Source organism: Cyprinus carpio, chromosome B8 (genome assembly GCF_018340385.1).
Source record: "Cyprinus carpio isolate SPL01 chromosome B8, ASM1834038v1, whole genome shotgun sequence".
Lineage (NCBI taxonomy): Eukaryota > Metazoa > Chordata > Actinopteri > Cypriniformes > Cyprinidae > Cyprinus > Cyprinus carpio.
In genome coordinates, this window is record NC_056604.1 from 11,106,661 (window position 1) to 11,124,322 (window position 17,662).

At 36.3% G+C, this 17,662-nt stretch overlaps 2 protein-coding genes across 2 annotated transcripts in view; both read right to left on the reverse strand.

Moving 5' to 3' along the window:
* Window positions 1–707: 707 nt before the first annotated feature.
* On the reverse strand, window positions 708–8,307 carry LOC109064033 (alkaline ceramidase 1-like). Its single transcript, XM_042729625.1, has 7 exons — window positions 8,099–8,307; window positions 5,557–5,678; window positions 5,096–5,210; window positions 3,918–4,056; window positions 3,042–3,179; window positions 2,748–2,885; window positions 708–1,761 (listed from the first exon to the last, which is right to left on the reverse strand). The coding sequence occupies exons 1-7, from the start codon at window positions 8,130–8,132 to the stop codon at window positions 1,584–1,586; spliced, it is 864 nt and encodes a 287-aa protein (XP_042585559.1). The 5' UTR covers window positions 8,133–8,307; the 3' UTR covers window positions 708–1,583.
* A 1,623-nt stretch (window positions 8,308–9,930) lies between these two features.
* Window positions 9,931–17,662, reverse strand: part of LOC109052489 (unconventional myosin-If-like) — a 9,234-nt gene continuing 1,502 nt past the window's right edge. The window contains exons 2-22 of the mRNA XM_042730414.1: window positions 17,474–17,646; window positions 17,206–17,338; window positions 16,892–17,088; window positions 16,732–16,812; window positions 15,989–16,075; window positions 15,807–15,893; window positions 15,549–15,716; window positions 15,352–15,437; window positions 15,022–15,103; window positions 14,821–14,927; window positions 14,621–14,719; window positions 14,195–14,339; window positions 13,957–14,071; window positions 13,421–13,590; window positions 13,022–13,167; window positions 11,570–11,716; window positions 11,338–11,486; window positions 11,186–11,245; window positions 10,843–11,068; window positions 10,600–10,772; window positions 9,931–10,516 (exon numbers count right to left, since the gene is read on the reverse strand). Coding sequence (XP_042586348.1) covers window positions 10,440–10,516; window positions 10,600–10,772; window positions 10,843–11,068; window positions 11,186–11,245; window positions 11,338–11,486; window positions 11,570–11,716; window positions 13,022–13,167; window positions 13,421–13,590; window positions 13,957–14,071; window positions 14,195–14,339; window positions 14,621–14,719; window positions 14,821–14,927; window positions 15,022–15,103; window positions 15,352–15,437; window positions 15,549–15,716; window positions 15,807–15,893; window positions 15,989–16,075; window positions 16,732–16,812; window positions 16,892–17,088; window positions 17,206–17,338; window positions 17,474–17,646 — 2,708 coding nt within the window. The 3' untranslated portion in view covers window positions 9,931–10,439. The remainder of the gene's footprint in view (window positions 10,517–10,599; window positions 10,773–10,842; window positions 11,069–11,185; window positions 11,246–11,337; window positions 11,487–11,569; window positions 11,717–13,021; window positions 13,168–13,420; window positions 13,591–13,956; window positions 14,072–14,194; window positions 14,340–14,620; window positions 14,720–14,820; window positions 14,928–15,021; window positions 15,104–15,351; window positions 15,438–15,548; window positions 15,717–15,806; window positions 15,894–15,988; window positions 16,076–16,731; window positions 16,813–16,891; window positions 17,089–17,205; window positions 17,339–17,473; window positions 17,647–17,662) is intronic.

Here is a 17,662-nt window from a genome sequence, read left to right on the forward strand (position 1 = left end):
TGATTTTACTTGCCATTTAAAGGCACTAATTTAATAGGTGACTGGGGCTAGTTGTCACACTTTTAACTGTAGTATATAGGGTATTTTTGCTGAATAGGCACTAATAAAGTCTTGGCTACAAGCTAGCCTAAACAAGCTAGCCCACTGTTCTTACTAAGGAAAAATACAGTTGATTTAACACGTGGACCTAATAGTCACACTACAATGGGCAAAAAGTTGTCACAATGGAATTTAATAGGTTATTTTAAATTGTAACGCAATTATTAAATGCTCAAAAATAAAATGTCATGATATTAGAATTTTAGTCTGGAGGACATCATTCACGAAAAAAAGTTTTAGTTAAACTTTCTTCAGGAAAAAAGCAATCAAATTATTGTGAAGAAAGGGTTTTAGGTAGTCATAGCCTACCAAATGAACATCACTTATAAACACTAATATACCAAGAGAGTCGAACCACGTCATACTTCAAATCACAACTGTAAAGAGATAAACCGGCTCAACTGCATGCCCTACACCTAGGATATACTGTACATGTGATGGTGATGTGTCAGAAAGAACAGAAAGTATCAATAACCTGGAGATGAACCCATTTTCTTTGTTTTCTATATAAAGCACAGCATCATAAGTTTAGGTTCTTGCTAGTTTTTGACTATTATTTTGGTGTGTATCTCATGGTGGTTAAATAAATAAATCACATCAAATGCATGTCCCAGCAATCATAATTTATATAAAAATAATCCACAAATCATTAGTTTCATGTCACATAAGTACTTTAAAGAGTGATGTCATTGAACAGTGCACCATCATCAATATCCACAATTTCATACACTGAGGTGGAGGTTAGAAGTTAAAACACAGTATATAGATTTAGAATATATAAAGTTTTTTAACGAAACATACAATAAAATAACATAAGATTTAAATATGCCACACCAAAATGAACATAATCCCAGTTATTACATTTGTAAACGTCTGCTCCATTTGGTGTGAGAAAGTGATATCTCACGTCAAACAGGCAGCATGATTTTCTTCCTCTGAACAGATTATGAATCGAACATTGACATTTTCTTTTAAAATTGGTATTCAAGTTTCACCCATGAATCAAGCAGTTGATTATGACAATTTTCTCAGTTAAAAAATTATAGTAGATCAAGTATAATGCAGAAAGTTTTGTACATACATTCAGTCTTCTGAAAATATTCATTTTCACATAACAACAGCATGTTGTTTGTAAAGATGAGAATACGAACAGTCACTTGCATAGAAACATTCACACACACACACACACACACACACACACACACACACACACACACACACACACACACACACACACACACAGTTTCAGGTTCTGTGAGAAATATGAAGAAAGTTCCAGAAACTGCAACAATTCAGCACAGCATTTGTTTCATATAACTAGTTTCTCTTCAGAGTTCACATAAAGTACAGTGTCTGATCTAGGATCAGCTCTTTCCTGCCCATATAAATGGATTCACCATTTTGGAAATGTAAAGGCTTGTCCTAAATCAGCGTTACACCCAGCTTTATATATGAGGTTGTGTCTGTTCATCTTGTCATGCCTGCTAGCATCTTTTTCGTGTCTTTGTGGTGCCTTTGAGGGCTATGTAAGGAAGCCCAATGGACCATTTATTCCGTGGCCAGTACTGCAGGTCAGGTAGGGAATAAGGGATCTCCAGTCTAGCGTCCAGGTAAGCGACCAAAGTACTAGCATAAGCAGTGGCCACCACAATCAGAATATGCCTGAACAGAGGGGTAGAGAAAAACAGTATCTGGATAAGCATTACAGTCCAAAAGTCTGGACAATGAGGTTTAACCCTGTAAAACCTGATAAAATAATAAAAAACAAATTAAAAAAAAAAAGTTTTTTTTTTTTAATTTTATTTAACAGTTTATTGAATCTTTAAATGAAACACGCTAAAAAACTATAACTCATATACTATGATTTAGAGAATATAGAGCTGACAGTAGAGAAGAAAACACATCTCAGTTTTATTCTGATGCCCAAAAATATGGAATCTGGTGCAGTTGCTGAGATTTACATGGCCAAAAAGTATGATTATATCTTTATAAATGTATAGCATTAGCAGTCTACTTAAATGCATTTAAATGTCAGTTTTCACTCCCTATCTCCGAATAATATGTTTTATTAAGCTGATGTTTAAATGTTTAGTTTTATAATAAGCTCTGTAGTTTTTATTGTGGGGGCAAAACATAATCCAATGCAATACAATGATGACAGAGATGACAAACATTTCTTAAAAGCCTGTTGTGGTATCAAATTTGATACATTTTAACACACACATATACACACACATACATACATACATATATGTACTGTATATATGTGTGTGTGTGTGTGTATGTATGTATAATATATGTATAATCAAGTAAACCTAAGTTCCTTGAGTCCAGTAAGTGTTCCCCTTGAAATATTACTAAGAATATCAAACTTGTTTACTTTATAAAAATCATAGGTGATTTCACTTCAAAGTAAAAAGAAACATTGACCACAACCTTAATGTGGACACTTTTACAATCATATCAAAAAGTCTTTTAATTGCTAAAAAAAGTATGAACTATCAATCAGACAACAGAAGGCATATAGAAGTTTGAGTACACAACAGTGATAATTTAGAGGTCTTCGGATTTTGCTTATCAAATATGATTTTGTAGGCTTTAGGGTTCAGATGTGCTCAACATAATGTGGGATATCACGGCTCACTCACCAGATACCGTGCAGATAACAGAAGTCCAGTTTCTGCCAGAAGCTGCAGCCAAAGCGATCGCTAATCCAGCAGGAGATAGCCAGAACCCACAGGCCAACGGACGCCCAGGCCAGACGCAGCACTCTCTCATCTGTGCAACTGTTGAGAAATAGATCCGTTTTCAATGAGTGTGAAAACAAGCAAGATAGAAAAACAAGAAATAAAAACAGATCTTGTATAGTATAGTCTTAAAGTGGATAAACAGTAACTAAAGCAACATCTGAAAAAGCTTGAAGCAATGAATGCACACTTTACTTCCTTAATTCCACAAACAGAAAGTAGAGGATATGGATGGTGAAGCAGTTGAGAGCGTAGGCATTGGCTGTAGGTTTGACAAAAGAGGACAGAGTGCTTATGACAGTGATGATCACGACCATATGACAGAAGGATTTCCTGAAAAAAACAAAACAGATCAAACTTTAGACTGAAGATAGTCTGGGGTGAAACAGATCTTTCTCCATTAACAGCCAAGTCTCTTATGCTCACCAAGGCTGCATTTATTTGATCAAAAATACAGTAAAAACTGTAATATTACAAAATATTATTGCAATTTTAAATAACTTTTTTTATCTGAATATATATTAAAACGTAATTTATTCCTGTGACGGCAAAGTTGAATTTTTTTTGCATCATTACTGCTGTCTTCAGTGTCACATGATTCTTCAGAAATCATTCTAAAATGCTGAACCTCTGCTCAAACATTTCTCATTATTATCAATAATGAAAACAGTTGCTGGTTAATATTTTGAAAACAGTGATTAATTTTTTCAGGATTGACAATTTATTTAAAAAAATAAATCTTTCTAAACAGAATGAACTATTAATTGCGACTTTAAAAATACTGACCACCCCCCCCAACATTTTAACAGTAGACGTTAACATTTTTCTAAGCTTAAAACTGCATTTAATCTAGATATCAACCATTTAAATATTAATATAAGGCTGGTTGGACCCCACTGAGAAAGCTGTGGAAACCATCTCTCCCACAGAGAGATCAGAATATCATGCTGCAAGTTAAACAGGGTTACTTTTACACAAACTAAGGACTGTAAACACATTTTTTTAGAGGAGGAAGACAAGTTAATGCCATTACATAGAAACAAACTGCATACATGGTACAGAATTTGCTACCTGTCCTTAATAAAAGAGGGGAAGTGTTTGCGTGGGAACCACAGGGAGTAGCAAAGAGCCAAGACCCACAGGATTGACAGCTCATCCAGCATCTGGCCCATAAAACTCAGAGTCATGTGGAAATACACAGAGAAGATACCTGAAGAGAGAGAAACAGACCACGGTCAAAAGGGATGGGAATACAGTTAAAGCTGACTTTAAGAAGTGAACATGTGTAAGGTCATGTAAATACCATAAAAGCTGATTTATTGAGGCAACAGCATAAGTGGTTTAAGCAAAACATAATTTTTGCATGTTTTCCCAATTTTCCTTTGCTTTGCTTTTAAACATTTATCTATCTTGTCAGCTTATTCAGTGTGTGCATGTCTGACAACATAGCCATTTTGACAAACACAGGATATTTTTTTTTAATTATAATTTTTTTATTATTACTTATAATGCACATTTATAATACTTTTTATTTATTTTAAAATTGTAACATTTTCTTTTCATTGCTAGTCGATTGATTTGCATGTAGACCCATTTTGTGAAAGTTACTAGCCTTTTGTAGCTTGTATATGTGACCCTGGACCACAAAACCAGTCTTAAGTCGCAGGGGTATATTTGTAGCAATAGTAAAAAAATCATTGTATGGGTCAAAATTATCGATTTTTCTTTTATGCCAAAAATCATTAGGACATTAAGTAAAGATCATGTTCCATGAAGATATTTTGTAAATTTCCTACCATAAATATATCAAAACTTAATTTTTGATCAGTAATATGCATTGCTAAGAATTCATTTGGACTTCAAAGGTGATTTTCTCAGTATTTTGATTTTGTTGCACCCTTAGATTCCAGATTTTCAAATAGTTGTATCTCGGCCAAATATTGTCCGATCCTAATAAACCAATCAATGGAAAGCTTATTTATCAAGCTTTCAGATGATGTATGAATCTCAATTTCGAAAAATTGACACTTAACACTGGTTTTGTTCACATGTTCACAAATACACACTTGTTGGCTCATTTGACCACTAACATACAAAAACTCAAGCTGACATTTCATTCATTCATTTCTATAAATTAAATATAATGAATCAGTTTGCTGGCTATAAAATTGACCTGGCTATTAAATAATACTGCCCTCTGCTGGATTGTTAATGCCATAACCCCTTACAGATTGAACAGTCACACTTACCTACAAAGACCATCATGATCCAGACCAGGTGCACAGCCAGGTTTCTTTCCTTGGCATATGGGTGTAGCAGGTAAAGCATTATGGGTGAGATCACAAAGAATATAAAACTGCTCATCTGAAAGGGACAAAAAACATATATTAGTGAATCAGACAGACACACAAACTTAAATCCTATCCCATAATGCCTCCCTCTAACTGTGGTTTTTGACTTCTACACATTTTGTAGTAGTTGTAACTAGTGTAGGATTACAATTAAACCTGTTTGGGTTGAACTGTACTGGATTCAATCTCTGTTGAGCACATGGATAGGTGTAACATTGTGCCTGAGTCACTGATGTGTTTGTAGTCAACATTTAACAATGTCTTGAATAGGACTCCTCTAGTGTTAATGGCTGGATTCAGAGTGATTCACAGTGACTAGAGTGTGAAAGGGATTTGTGGCTCATCTGTTATGTTCGTACCGTATTGAAATATTCCACAACATTCTCTGAATTTTTATAGTTGTCCTCACACCAGTCAACTTGAGAGCTCTCGTAGGCAAACACACCTGCCATTTTGTCAAAGGATGGAAATGACGGGATCCCTGAGAGAAAGAGAGAGTTTTATAAATCACTTTAATGACGCGTCAAAAATTCTGTGGCTTGCATCTGTGTGTTAAAGAACAAAAAACTCGCCAGGGTGCTAAAGCTTGTTGACTTTACAGGAAGGAGAGTTCTAGACTCTATTGTCACAGAATGGAGCTACTGAACAAAATGTAGATCTGTGCCTTTCTGGAGGCTCTAGTAGATTTGTAGACATGCAAGTTTTATTAAAGGATAAGAGGATGTTCACACAGAAAACGTGAAATGCAAGAAAGTGAAATGAAAAAAAAAACACAAAAACTTTTTAACTCAGCAAGTTGCTGAAAAAGATGAGAATGCAATGGCAAACACACATTTAAATATAATGTTTATGTACAGTCACATGTCATAGAAATGCAGTACAGTGGAATGCAAAAACAGGTGCTTTAATGGTTTAGTTCCATACCTCAACTTTTTGCAGCCTCTCGCACAACAAAGCATTAAAAAAAAAAACATCGCACAAGTTACAATGAGTCCAAGTCTAGGGCGGTTAAATGGTTAATCGCAATTAATCGCATCCAAAATAAAAGTTTGTGTTTACATAATAGATGTGTGTGTAATGTGTTTATGTATTATGTATAGCCTGCATAAATGCAATCACATACATGTAAGCCTATACATTTTACAAATATTAACACGTTTATATATATTTATATATAATTTATATCATAAATAAATATATTTTATATAAAAACATTATTTTTCTTAAATATATGCATGCATGTGTGTCTATTTATTTATACAAAATAAATATACACTGTACACACCCATATATACACACTGTACACACCCATATATTATGTAAAGACTTACGTTTCTTTTGGATGTGATTAATCATTTGACAGCACTAAAAAACATGTCACCACCTTACATTTTTATTCACTGCCATTTACTGTCTTGTTCTTTAACAGAAAAACAAATTCAGTGTGAACCAGGGCCTGTTCCATAAACCAAGTTTCCAAATAAGGCTTATTTCAGTTAGTCTGACTTATTTTGAACCAAATCAACTGACAATTAGTCAGACTAACTGAAATAAAGCTGGCTTATTTGGTAAACTTTTTTTATGAAACAGGCCGCAGGTCCTATGTTGAACTGCTTTTAATGAATGAGTGATTCAGTGACTTGTTCATATCACACAAAATGAATCTTTTTAGTGAAAAGATCAAAAGATTCGACTCTTTTGGATCATTCAAAATCCGTTCTATTCTAATAAACTGACACTGACAGGTTTCTCTTGCCTAAGCAGGTTTTGCATGCAAGTGTAGTAAAATTACTTCCGGTGACCCTACAACCCGCAGTTATTGTTGTCAAATTAAACACCAGGTGACCTTGTCTGAGCTCACAAAGTTTTCAATTAGCCAATGTCATATACTACAGTCATTTACAATTTATCTCTTTGTTGATTTGAATTTTACTGCTTACATGTCTGCCGTTTTAAATCTTAAACAGGCTGTAGTTGTACCTGAACAATACCGTACGGTTGATAGGGAATAAATTTATCAAAAGGAAGAGATGAGAGAGAGAGCAATCTTTCCACAGCTGTACTGCCCCATCTCTGTGTCTGCTGGGGGGTTTGGAAATTTCTGGTTTTCATGTGACAACAGCAGTTTACAAACTTAAGTCAGTCACACAGAAGGGAAAACGGTGCTGGTCAGTCATGAATAGGGTAGAGAGTAAAGAACAGAAATATAGCAAAATATATGAGAAATGCAAAATTGTTTATTTACCATAATTATCCAAAATCATTCGTGGCCGTTCGGTTGATATGTCTGTAAATGACATAGGATAGGCTATATATTGCCATTCATCTATTAAGACGCTTAAATATATATATATATGATTTGTCTTGAGGTTATGATATGTATCCAAGATACTAATAAAGTTAAAGTAATGTTTATTATTGGAAAATAACTAATATAAATAGTTCTCTGAATTTAAATCAAGATTTTCCATGGACTGACACCTCAACCGTACGGTAGAGATTTATATATAAAACATAAATAAAAAAAAGTGCCTGGGGCTATTTATTAGATGTCTACTAATAAGAAATTTAAGTTAAATCATTTTTAATTAGCTCCTTTTTAGGGGTGAAAGTTAAAGGGTTAAAACCAGCAAGATCATACAGCCACATTTAACCACCGGATCTGTGGTCTTGTACGTATATCATTCCCCGTAGAGCGCGGATCGTTCACCCGGGGAAAAGTCAATCCTCTGGATAATGAATTAATTGGTAGGAGAGTGCAGCACAGACATGCAGAGAAAGCAAACAAACACTACAATAACCGACACGCTTATGACTAACATGCTTATCTTATATAAACTCTCAAATCGATAAAACCAAATGATCAGACGTTTAGATAAAAAGCTATGAACTATCGCTTACCTCTCCAAAACGCATCCACAGCGACGCGCTCCATGTGTCAGGTTTAAGTAGGGGAGAAATGTCCCTGATCCTGTTATTCGGGTCTCGCATTGTGACATCACCTGGAGGGTTCAGGTGAAACCGAGCGAACAGTAACAGTCCTCATTGTGCCATTCTATAGTGAAGCGGACAGACCTGAAGCACACCGTTTTACACGAGAAACGGCTGGCACGCGCCCGCCTCCAGCACGAGCTGCAGCGCAAGTTTAACTAGCTGAGGTCAAGTTTACCTGCACCTCACCTGTGGAATATTTGACGCGCATTCAACTCATTAACCACAAAATATTTACAGTTTCAGTTTTTAATGCCTTCACCTAAATTAAACTTCGTTAAAATGAAAAAAATTGGACCCACACAGCACTTCCATTACAAAGGTTTACCATGGTGGTAACCAGTTTACTTGCCTACACTTGTTACTTTTTACAAATACAATTTATTGCAAATTTAAAGTATTGTTCAATTTCTTTCACTTATAGAGGCAGTATTTTTTCTTCATTTTTTAAGTTTTTATTTTTTTTCTCCAGTGCATAAATAAATTCTCAATTCTATGAGGTTGGATTATGGGAATATTAGTTCAATACTTGTCAGCCAGAGGCAGTGTACCTCCCTCAGGTGGGCCTAGTTTTCCCCAAGGTTTCTCCCTCATTCAGTTTTTCGTGCTACTGTCACCTTTGGCTTGTTCACCGGAGCTCTGTGAGGCTCTATTTTCTCCTTGCTGCTTTGGAACAATAGGTTATGTATTGTTAGAAGGGCTACAATTACAAATAAATATAATTTAATGTAATTAAATCAAACAGAAACCACGATTTGATTAACCTGATTAAAAACAAGCATACAAAGGTAATTTTTTCTACGGTAATCGGATGTTAAAAAAGAAAAGAAAAACGACTTGTGTAAAATCAAGCTGTTCAAGGAGATTCAATATTAATCATTTTAAAGCAGTAACAGGTATTTTGGTTACTGCTTACCATAGTAAATTTATGTTGGCCTGTGCATTGCATGCATCCTGTTGTAATATTATAATAAAAGAAACAAAGATCTATTTTTAACCCAGAGGAACAAATTTCTCTGCAGTTACCGCTCATTAACATGAAGATCACATGCAAATGTCCAGGCTTAAATCTGTATTTGTTTTTTTACACTCAGCAACATGCTGGGTTTTGCATAAATGTTTAGCATGGAAAATGAGGAGTGACTCTCGTAATGCTTCTTGTTGTAGTGTTTCTGTGCACCTGTCAGGGAGAAAACTTTCAGTCTGAACTCACCTGCTTAACCAGTCCTCCCACCCACATGCGAAGAACATGTTTTTCTGCCATTCACCTTTTGTGCCAGGGGCTAATAACCTCTATTCCACTACAAATCCAATCCAAATATCACATCAAATGCATGTACCACAGAAATTAGACAAGGGGGAAAGAAAACGAGGAAAAACGCATTTTCACTGTAAAGTTATTTAGGCTTGGCTCCACTTTCCAATTTTCTTGGCTTCAAGTTTTCACTGCTTCGAGAGGTAATAACTACATACTTCCATGTGCAGACTTGATCAGATTCTCCATTCAATAAAGCTTGATCAGTCTTTTCATTCATAATCCTAAATGATCACAATGTAATTGACATATTCCTTATTTTAAAGCGTATAATCACATTTGTGGCTAAAAGATTAGGAAATATATATATATATATATATATATATATATATATATATATATATATATATATATATATATCGTATAATCACATTTGTGGCTAAAAGATTAGGAATCATTTAAATTTTAATACAGCACTGCACTGAGATCTGTTAAACAAAGCTCTCTTTAATACTGTTAGTATCAGACATCAGTTTATACTTTTTATCATTGGAGATTTTACACAAAAGACAGATAAAAAGAAGCATAAAAATTGATGCATATAAAATGTTTTCTTATTTTTTTTACATATAGTTTTCAGTACATTAGACACAGAGTAAGGGAAAAGCTGTGATTGTTCTGCTTCCCTTTGAAAAAAGAAAGTTTTTGAAAATCTTTCAAATTGCACAACAGCGCAGTCAAGTGGTCATTTGTGGACAGTGCAGAGTCTTTGTAAACAGTGTATACTCTCTCTTAGCCTGAAAACTGTACCAATACATTTGTCTATTTAAAACAACTAATTACACAAAAATGTCATAAAATTCTGCACAAATACTACAAAATGGTGACAAGTCACTGATCTCGTCACTGGCTTGAGTAAAAAATTCCCATAGCCTAAGAGATTCCATGATCTAGTGGAGGTTAAGAGGTAAAAAGTCATGGTGCAGGTTCATCAGGTCAGATCTTCTCCACATAGTTCCCAGGAAAGAGACCCTCCTTCCCACGAATCCGCCCTCGCCACCACCCTGACGGATCTGCAGGAAACCCAGAGGAACATTAGAAACAATTCAACAGCCAATTAAATCGAATTCACAACATTCTTATTTCCAAGTCTCACCTTCATTGATAAGGTCTATGATGTCATTGACATCAAAGCTAATTTCATCCACATCTTGGCCAAAATACTGGTAAAGCGCTCTGCAGCGAGGGCCCTGTGGTCGGGGCTGAGGTTTGGGACGGCTAGAGGGGGCCGGTGGAGGCCGTTGGCCGATGCTCCTTTTCCGCTGCATTCTGGAATGTTTTAGACTGTTTAGTATCTACAAACCTGGATTTGAGATGTTTTCTATCTGTGTTCTCTTACCCTGACATGCCCTGATCAGGCACATTGAGGAAGTCGAGGTTTGTGGACTGATTCGGGGCCTGCCTGGAGCCTCTTCGATTCTTCTGCGATCCCAGTTTAGGAAGAGCATTGCTGGGTGGAGGGTTCCTCATTGGTGTAGAGTATGTCACTTCCTTCTGCTGCTGCGGCTGATGGCGCTGTTGAGTCCCAGCCCGGGCAAACTGTGCTGCCCCGTTCTGATGGCCCCCTGTTAAAAATCATATATGGAGGCTTTCAAGAAATATAAAGGGAATAAAAATGTATCCACATGGTTCTACACAACAGTTCCAGCTCAGAATTGTGCCTAAATGAAGAATTTTTCTACCTCTTTGTCGTGGCTGGTTTCTTCCTCCATGACTCTGTGGCATGCCTTTCCTGGTTGGCTCTGGAGAAAAACAAAAAGTACATGCAGTGAAGCTCAATGAACAGATTTCTGTCACTGCTGCTGTTCTTCATTCATCTATCCATCTCACATACTGGATGTCTTTGGTAGCCCATCTCCTATAGAGATAGTGAGGGTCTTTCCTCCAGGTTTGATGACGGCTAAATCAGTCTGTCCCCTCTGGAAAACCACCACACGTGTGCCGCCTCCTCCCCAGCCCTCCTTCTTCACTCGGAACTCCAGCCTGCACAAAACATTAGTATTCATTCATGTACTGCACTGGAGTGAGTCTAATTCTACAAATGAGAGATAGGGAGTTATCAGCACCTGTCGCTGAAGGACAGTGAGAGTTTGTTTCGGGTCTGCTCCTCGTAACGCTTGCAAAGCAGACTGAGGAACTCAGTCTTAAATGTGGACTCCAGAAGACTGTCATACTCATTCTCATGAAGGATGAAGAAGTCATCTTGCATTGTGCTGGTGGATAATGAAAGGAGACAATTTTTTTACTTTTCCTGAATAAAATATGGTGCTTGTCCAAGAATGCAAGGGTTTCAAATGCACAGCTCAAACTTACACACTGAAGAAGAAGAATTATGAGCAATTAAGGACAGTAGAGAAGAGGAGATGAGAGTGGGCATGACTGTGTTGTTATTTACTCATGTGTCATTGATTTTCACATTATCTTCATCCGTCTTTGATATATCATCATTAGTCATCATCATAAAAAGCAGCCAATCACCATCCCTCTCCCTCTTGTTCAAAACCACTTTCATTCTCTCTCAGACTTGACATATAAGGCAGAAAACAAGAACTGAGCTGCCATAAATATGAACTCATTTCCTGTTTGCTAATTTCCTTTTTGCACTTTGCAAATAGTCTGACCCCACAGAACTTCTGTATAAGCTCTTCTGCTGTAGCAGCAGTTGCGTTCTGGCAGCTTGTGTCACACAGTAAGAAATCTGCATGTAAGCATTATTGTGGATAAAGGTAGACACAGTAGAAATGAACAGCTTTATCACATTTGCTCAGGCCCAGAGAGCAAAATACAGAGTATAAATAACAGACAATGATTTTACAAGCAGGGATATATGACTGAGATTTTTACAAGTTGAATATTGAGTTTATTAAATTTTTTTTTTCAATTTTTAAAAATCATGTTTTTTATTACGTTATCATGTTTTTATTGTGTTAGTTAGCTGTATTTTTAAGTTGTTTTTTACCTAATCCAAATAGCCCAACTGCAGTTTGATTGAGATTAATTGGAACACAATGAAAAAACATGTGTTTTGAAAATGATCTGTTTTTGCAAATGAACTGTTTTACAAATCATATTCATAGCTGTCCTTTGTTAAACAAGCAATGTGTAATTGCTATGAAAATGCCACTATATTCTTAGACTAAGAATCCACCCTTTTGTTTGTTATGTTGTTGTTTTGTTGTTTGTTATGTTGTTGTTGCTTATGCCATGGTGATTTTCCACCATTCACATATTAAAGATGTTAATAATATTTGCGGTGCAATATTTGACTGGAACAATAAAAATGACGGTTATATTGGTCAGTTACAACTTGTTAGATCTTACTATGGTTACCAATGTTTATATTAAGTGCACTAATATAGAACGTGATTAAACTGATTTTAACAACGAATTTAATCAACACCTGCCAGCCAATCAAAATCGAGTATTCAGACAGACCATGGCATAAATACACATTGATTTATATGGCACCAGCATACACTATATACCTGTAAAACAGGCAATATGAAGCAGCAACTTACCTCAAAGAGACTGAACGGACACTTCCAATGTCCAGCTTTCTTTTCAGAACTTCCTTTATCTGGCCTTTCTCTGGTCCTTTCTTTATCTTTTCCCGACCGATTAGGTAGATGGATTTCGGTGTCAGTATTAAATCCCTCTTGATGGACTAAAAAAACAGCGAGAAATAATTATAGCTTATTAATGCCCTTATTTAACCTATCTGAAATAATTGCTGTACTTTTGAACTTTTTATTTACACAAGAATTCTGAGAAATGAATCACAGTTTCCACAAAAATACTAAGCAGCACAACTGTTTTCAACATTAATAATAATCAGTTTTCTGGAGACTTCTTTCAGAAACATTACCAACTCTATACTTTTTAACTGTACACATCATTTTTGCTTATTAGTTTCTCACCTTGAATCTACGGTCAAACTTGTTGACCGAGTCTGCAAAGTCGACTCGCTCCCTCTTGGCCATGAACTGCCGGAGTTCAGGTCTCTCTTCCATGCCAAGGTAATCGCCCACAAAGTTCCGGTTTATACTATTCCTACGTCGTTCTTTAAAGTTATACAGTATATCAGAGGCTGAAAATGACATAAAGAGACAGAATAAGTACCTCACATACAGAGTTTTCTCTTACAGGGTATACCATATGCAATGTCAACATTACAAAATAGAAAAGTAGATTATAAATAAATCTATTTATTTTAAAACTAAATCACCTAAAACAGTTGGGTACAATTCAAAATAGATTAATGTACCGAGTGTTTGTACATGCAGTGTACTTTTATGCTTATTTGAGGAAGCTAAAATACTAACAGCTTTCAAAATGAATAGGAACACTGTTTGTAGACTGCTTCACATCAGTCACTTATGAAGTCCTATGACTGTTAGGATGCTACCTTTGTAAGAATTCTCCAGGTTTTGTACTCTTGTAAACTTGCACTCACCCTCCTCTCGCATCTGTTCATATTTCCTCCTGGCGATGAATTTCCTCCATGCCTTCTGGATGGTTCTAGCGAACGTATCAAACTTCCTCTCTCGCATCTCCTCCAGCAAAAATAGCTACAGTTAAAAGAAATGCGAGTTGAAACAAGAAAAGTTACTTAAGGGAAGTCTGGATTTGACCAACAGTTTATTAATGGCCTAGGTCTTATTTATTATTTTTGTGAGATTTCTGAGCCTCACCGACTCTGGATTCTTGATGAAGACTTTGGTGCGGCCCATTTGGTACTGATCCGTGTCCATGTTAACAGAACGCAAGAGGTGCAAAACGCCCTGCTGTTCCGCACCTCGCCAATTTGGCCACGTCTCTGCTGTTAGAATGGCATACCTAGCAAAACACAAGTGTGTTTCAGTTAGTGCTTAGATTAACACATCTGGGAAATCACCCCTAAAATTAGCACTCCTGAGAAGTCAAGATTAACACATCAGCAATATTTCCGCTGTAATTAACACCAGAGACTTATTTATTTGCGCTCCCTCACCTGAGGTTAATTCACTTGAGTGGAAAACACCAGAGGTAATTCAGGTTTTGGACTGCAGTGCTACTAAAATACACATTTTCTAAAGATATTTTATGACCGACCTATATTTTTTCAGGCTTGCTCTTACCTCTGTAAAAACTTCTGGAAGATTCTACGATAAGCATAGCCAGCACGCCGTACCCTAATATTTTCCCTCAAGCCCAAATATTCCACCTGATGTTTCGCTCTGGACACATAAAAGTGAAATTTATGAACAGCACGTTGTAGTTCATTTACACCAGATATTTGCGAAATATCTGGAGTCCTATTTGAATGAACGTGACTCACCTGCTCTCCTCCCAGTCTTTGGGCCTCTTGGTCTCGTTGGGTTTGATGCAGCGGATGTAGTGCGGTGTGCACTTCATCAGTGTGCTAACCAACTCGTTGGCTTGTCTCTGTGGACCAGACAGTCAATGAGTGACTCCAGATAAAGGAAATGTGACAAGTGTGCTGATCCTCAGAAGAGTTTATTAAAGACATTGGTCTTACTTTGATCTTCGAGCTGGCAGTGGTTGGTCTACCTTTCTTATCCGTGTTAAGGTTTTCTGGGAAGAGGCTCCGAATGAAGTCGCTGCAATGCCAGAGAGATAAATATTTTTGGAGGTTTGGAACATGTTGATTGAGATTATGGAAAAAAGGGGTTATGCCAATTTGCTAGTGCTTTCCAGGAGTAGAAAACCAGTATTTCAGGGAAAATTAATTACACTCATCTGTCTTTGTTCTGTTGTTTCTGGCTTCCTTACCCTTTACCGAACCTAAAACAACCTCTGAGTATAAACAATTCTAATGACAAAAGAGAAACAGAGAATTAGCACTTACAATTGGCTGCTTTGCATCAGTTCTATGAGGTCAGGGAAAAGCACGTCTCTGTTTCGCTCACAGAAACCACTGATATCATACGACACCTGAATCAAAGAATTAGGTAATGAGAAGCAATATAGGAGTGCTACAGCATATACACTACTGTTCAAAAGTTTGAGGTTGGTAAGCACTGAAGGTCAAAAGTCGTAAAACACCTTGCCAGCGTAGTGGTGAATGACGAAACCAGAGTTCCAGTTGTTGAAGTGCTCGTGTGTCCCCACCGCAGCCTGTAGCTTCTGAAGCAGAGTCATATCAGCACCATCTCCTTTGGCGTGCATGGTAGCGCACACATCATCCAGCACACTCATGATGCCGGGAGGATTCTGGGATTGAGGGGGAACAGGGTTACAGTTTACAAATTGACGAATTGTTATTAATTAGTAATTGTGCTATTAATTTATATACATGCTTACCAGTTTATTTTCTATTAAGTCACACACAATTTTGTTGTTAAAGTATTCTATGGGTGTCCATTTGATGCCTTCCTGTACATACTCTTCCTGCAGGATGTAAAGAACAATAAGTCCGATTGAGACTTTATACACATCAAAAGAGATACTAGCGAAAAGTATGATGAAAGAACTGTTTGTTGTACCTGTTCTGCTTTCAGTGTCAGCTCAATAAAGATCTGCTGCAACTTTTCATTCACAAAGTTGATACAGAACTGCTCGAAACCATTCCTCTAGAGAAAAAAAATAAATAAAATAAAATTGAATTTAAATTTACTTTAAATTTTCAAAGAACCTTCACATTTGAAAATAGTCATTAAAAACATAAAATATGTCTAACGATCAAAAGTTTGGGGTTGTTAAGATTTTTTCATGTTATTGAAATAAGACTCTTAGTTTCACCAAGGTTGCATTTATTTGTTCAAAAATACAGTAAAAGTTTTACTGTACAATTTTAAAAATTACATTAAAATAATTTACTTGAATATATTTTAAAATAATAATATGTTAATTTGGTGCTTAAGAAACAATTCTTACAAACAATATTGAAAACAGTATCTGCTTATTATTTTTGCAAAAAAACCATGACAATTTTTTTTTTATCAGGATTCTTTGATGAATTGAAAGAACAGCATTTATTTGCAATATAAATATTTTTAACATAAATGTCTTTACCTTCACTTGATGCATTCTTTCTGAATTTAAGTAGTATTTTTTAATATTTCAAAACTCTTACTGCCCCCAGACTTTTCAGTGGTAGTGTATATTTACTGTTAATTAAAATGACAAATATACCTAATTGGCTGATTAATGATTAGAAGGTTAAAATTCCCTCTTTATAATATGCAATAACAATCAGAGGATAGGATATAAAGTAGAGGATATTCACCTGGAAAATTTCAAATCCATAAATATCCAGAACACCAACACTGAGCTCCTCAATGGGTTTCTGCATGGCTTTATTTATTGCCTGCTCAGACAAAGAAAGGTAAAATTACCTTTTTTCCCTCAACCAATGGTTATTTGTTGTTCATACACCATTAACTAACCTCAACCAGGTAGTCAAACAGACGGGCGTAGAGTGCTTTGGAGAGAGCATCCCGCGTGTAGTTCGCTTGTTCTCTATTCAGAGTCACATCGATGGTTTCAGATTTACCACCCCATTTGGAGTCCATTTTCCTGCTGGTGAGCTTCTCCTGTAGACGGTTTTGGTCGATACCCAGCAGGTATGCAGGGAACGCCAGTACTGGGTTGAAAGCAGGGTAAAAAATGTCAATGCTAAGTCTAACAGAGCATTTCCAAAGATAAAAATAATTATTACTCAGAACAGCAAATGGGCAAACTCCATCTACACATCACTTACAGTCCGTGCTCTCCACCTGCGCATAGTTTCCCGCCTCAATGAAACTGACAGCGCCCAGATGTAAGATGCCTGCTACAATCTGCAGCACCTGTTTCTGAAATATCTCCGGTATGCCGATCACCTGCATGGCTTCCTGTAGACATCAAAAATCAGGGTTAACAAAGGTCTTAGTAGAGAGGTCTTAGTAGTTGTAAAATTGTTTGTTAGTAGAAGTGTTTGATATGGGATGATAATAATCTGGCATGATAATATTGAAGAAAATATGTACCATGGTTTCTTGGAAGTCCTTGCTATCATTAGTTCCATCCACCTTGTATGTTCCAGACTGGTTCAGATAGTAGTAGTAATCTGGGGTCATAATTCCCAGTTCTTCCTTCTGCTGAGGCGTGCAACCATCTATTAGCTTAAAAAAGAGAGAGAGAGAGGTGGTTAATTCAGTAGCTATTCATGTCTTCCT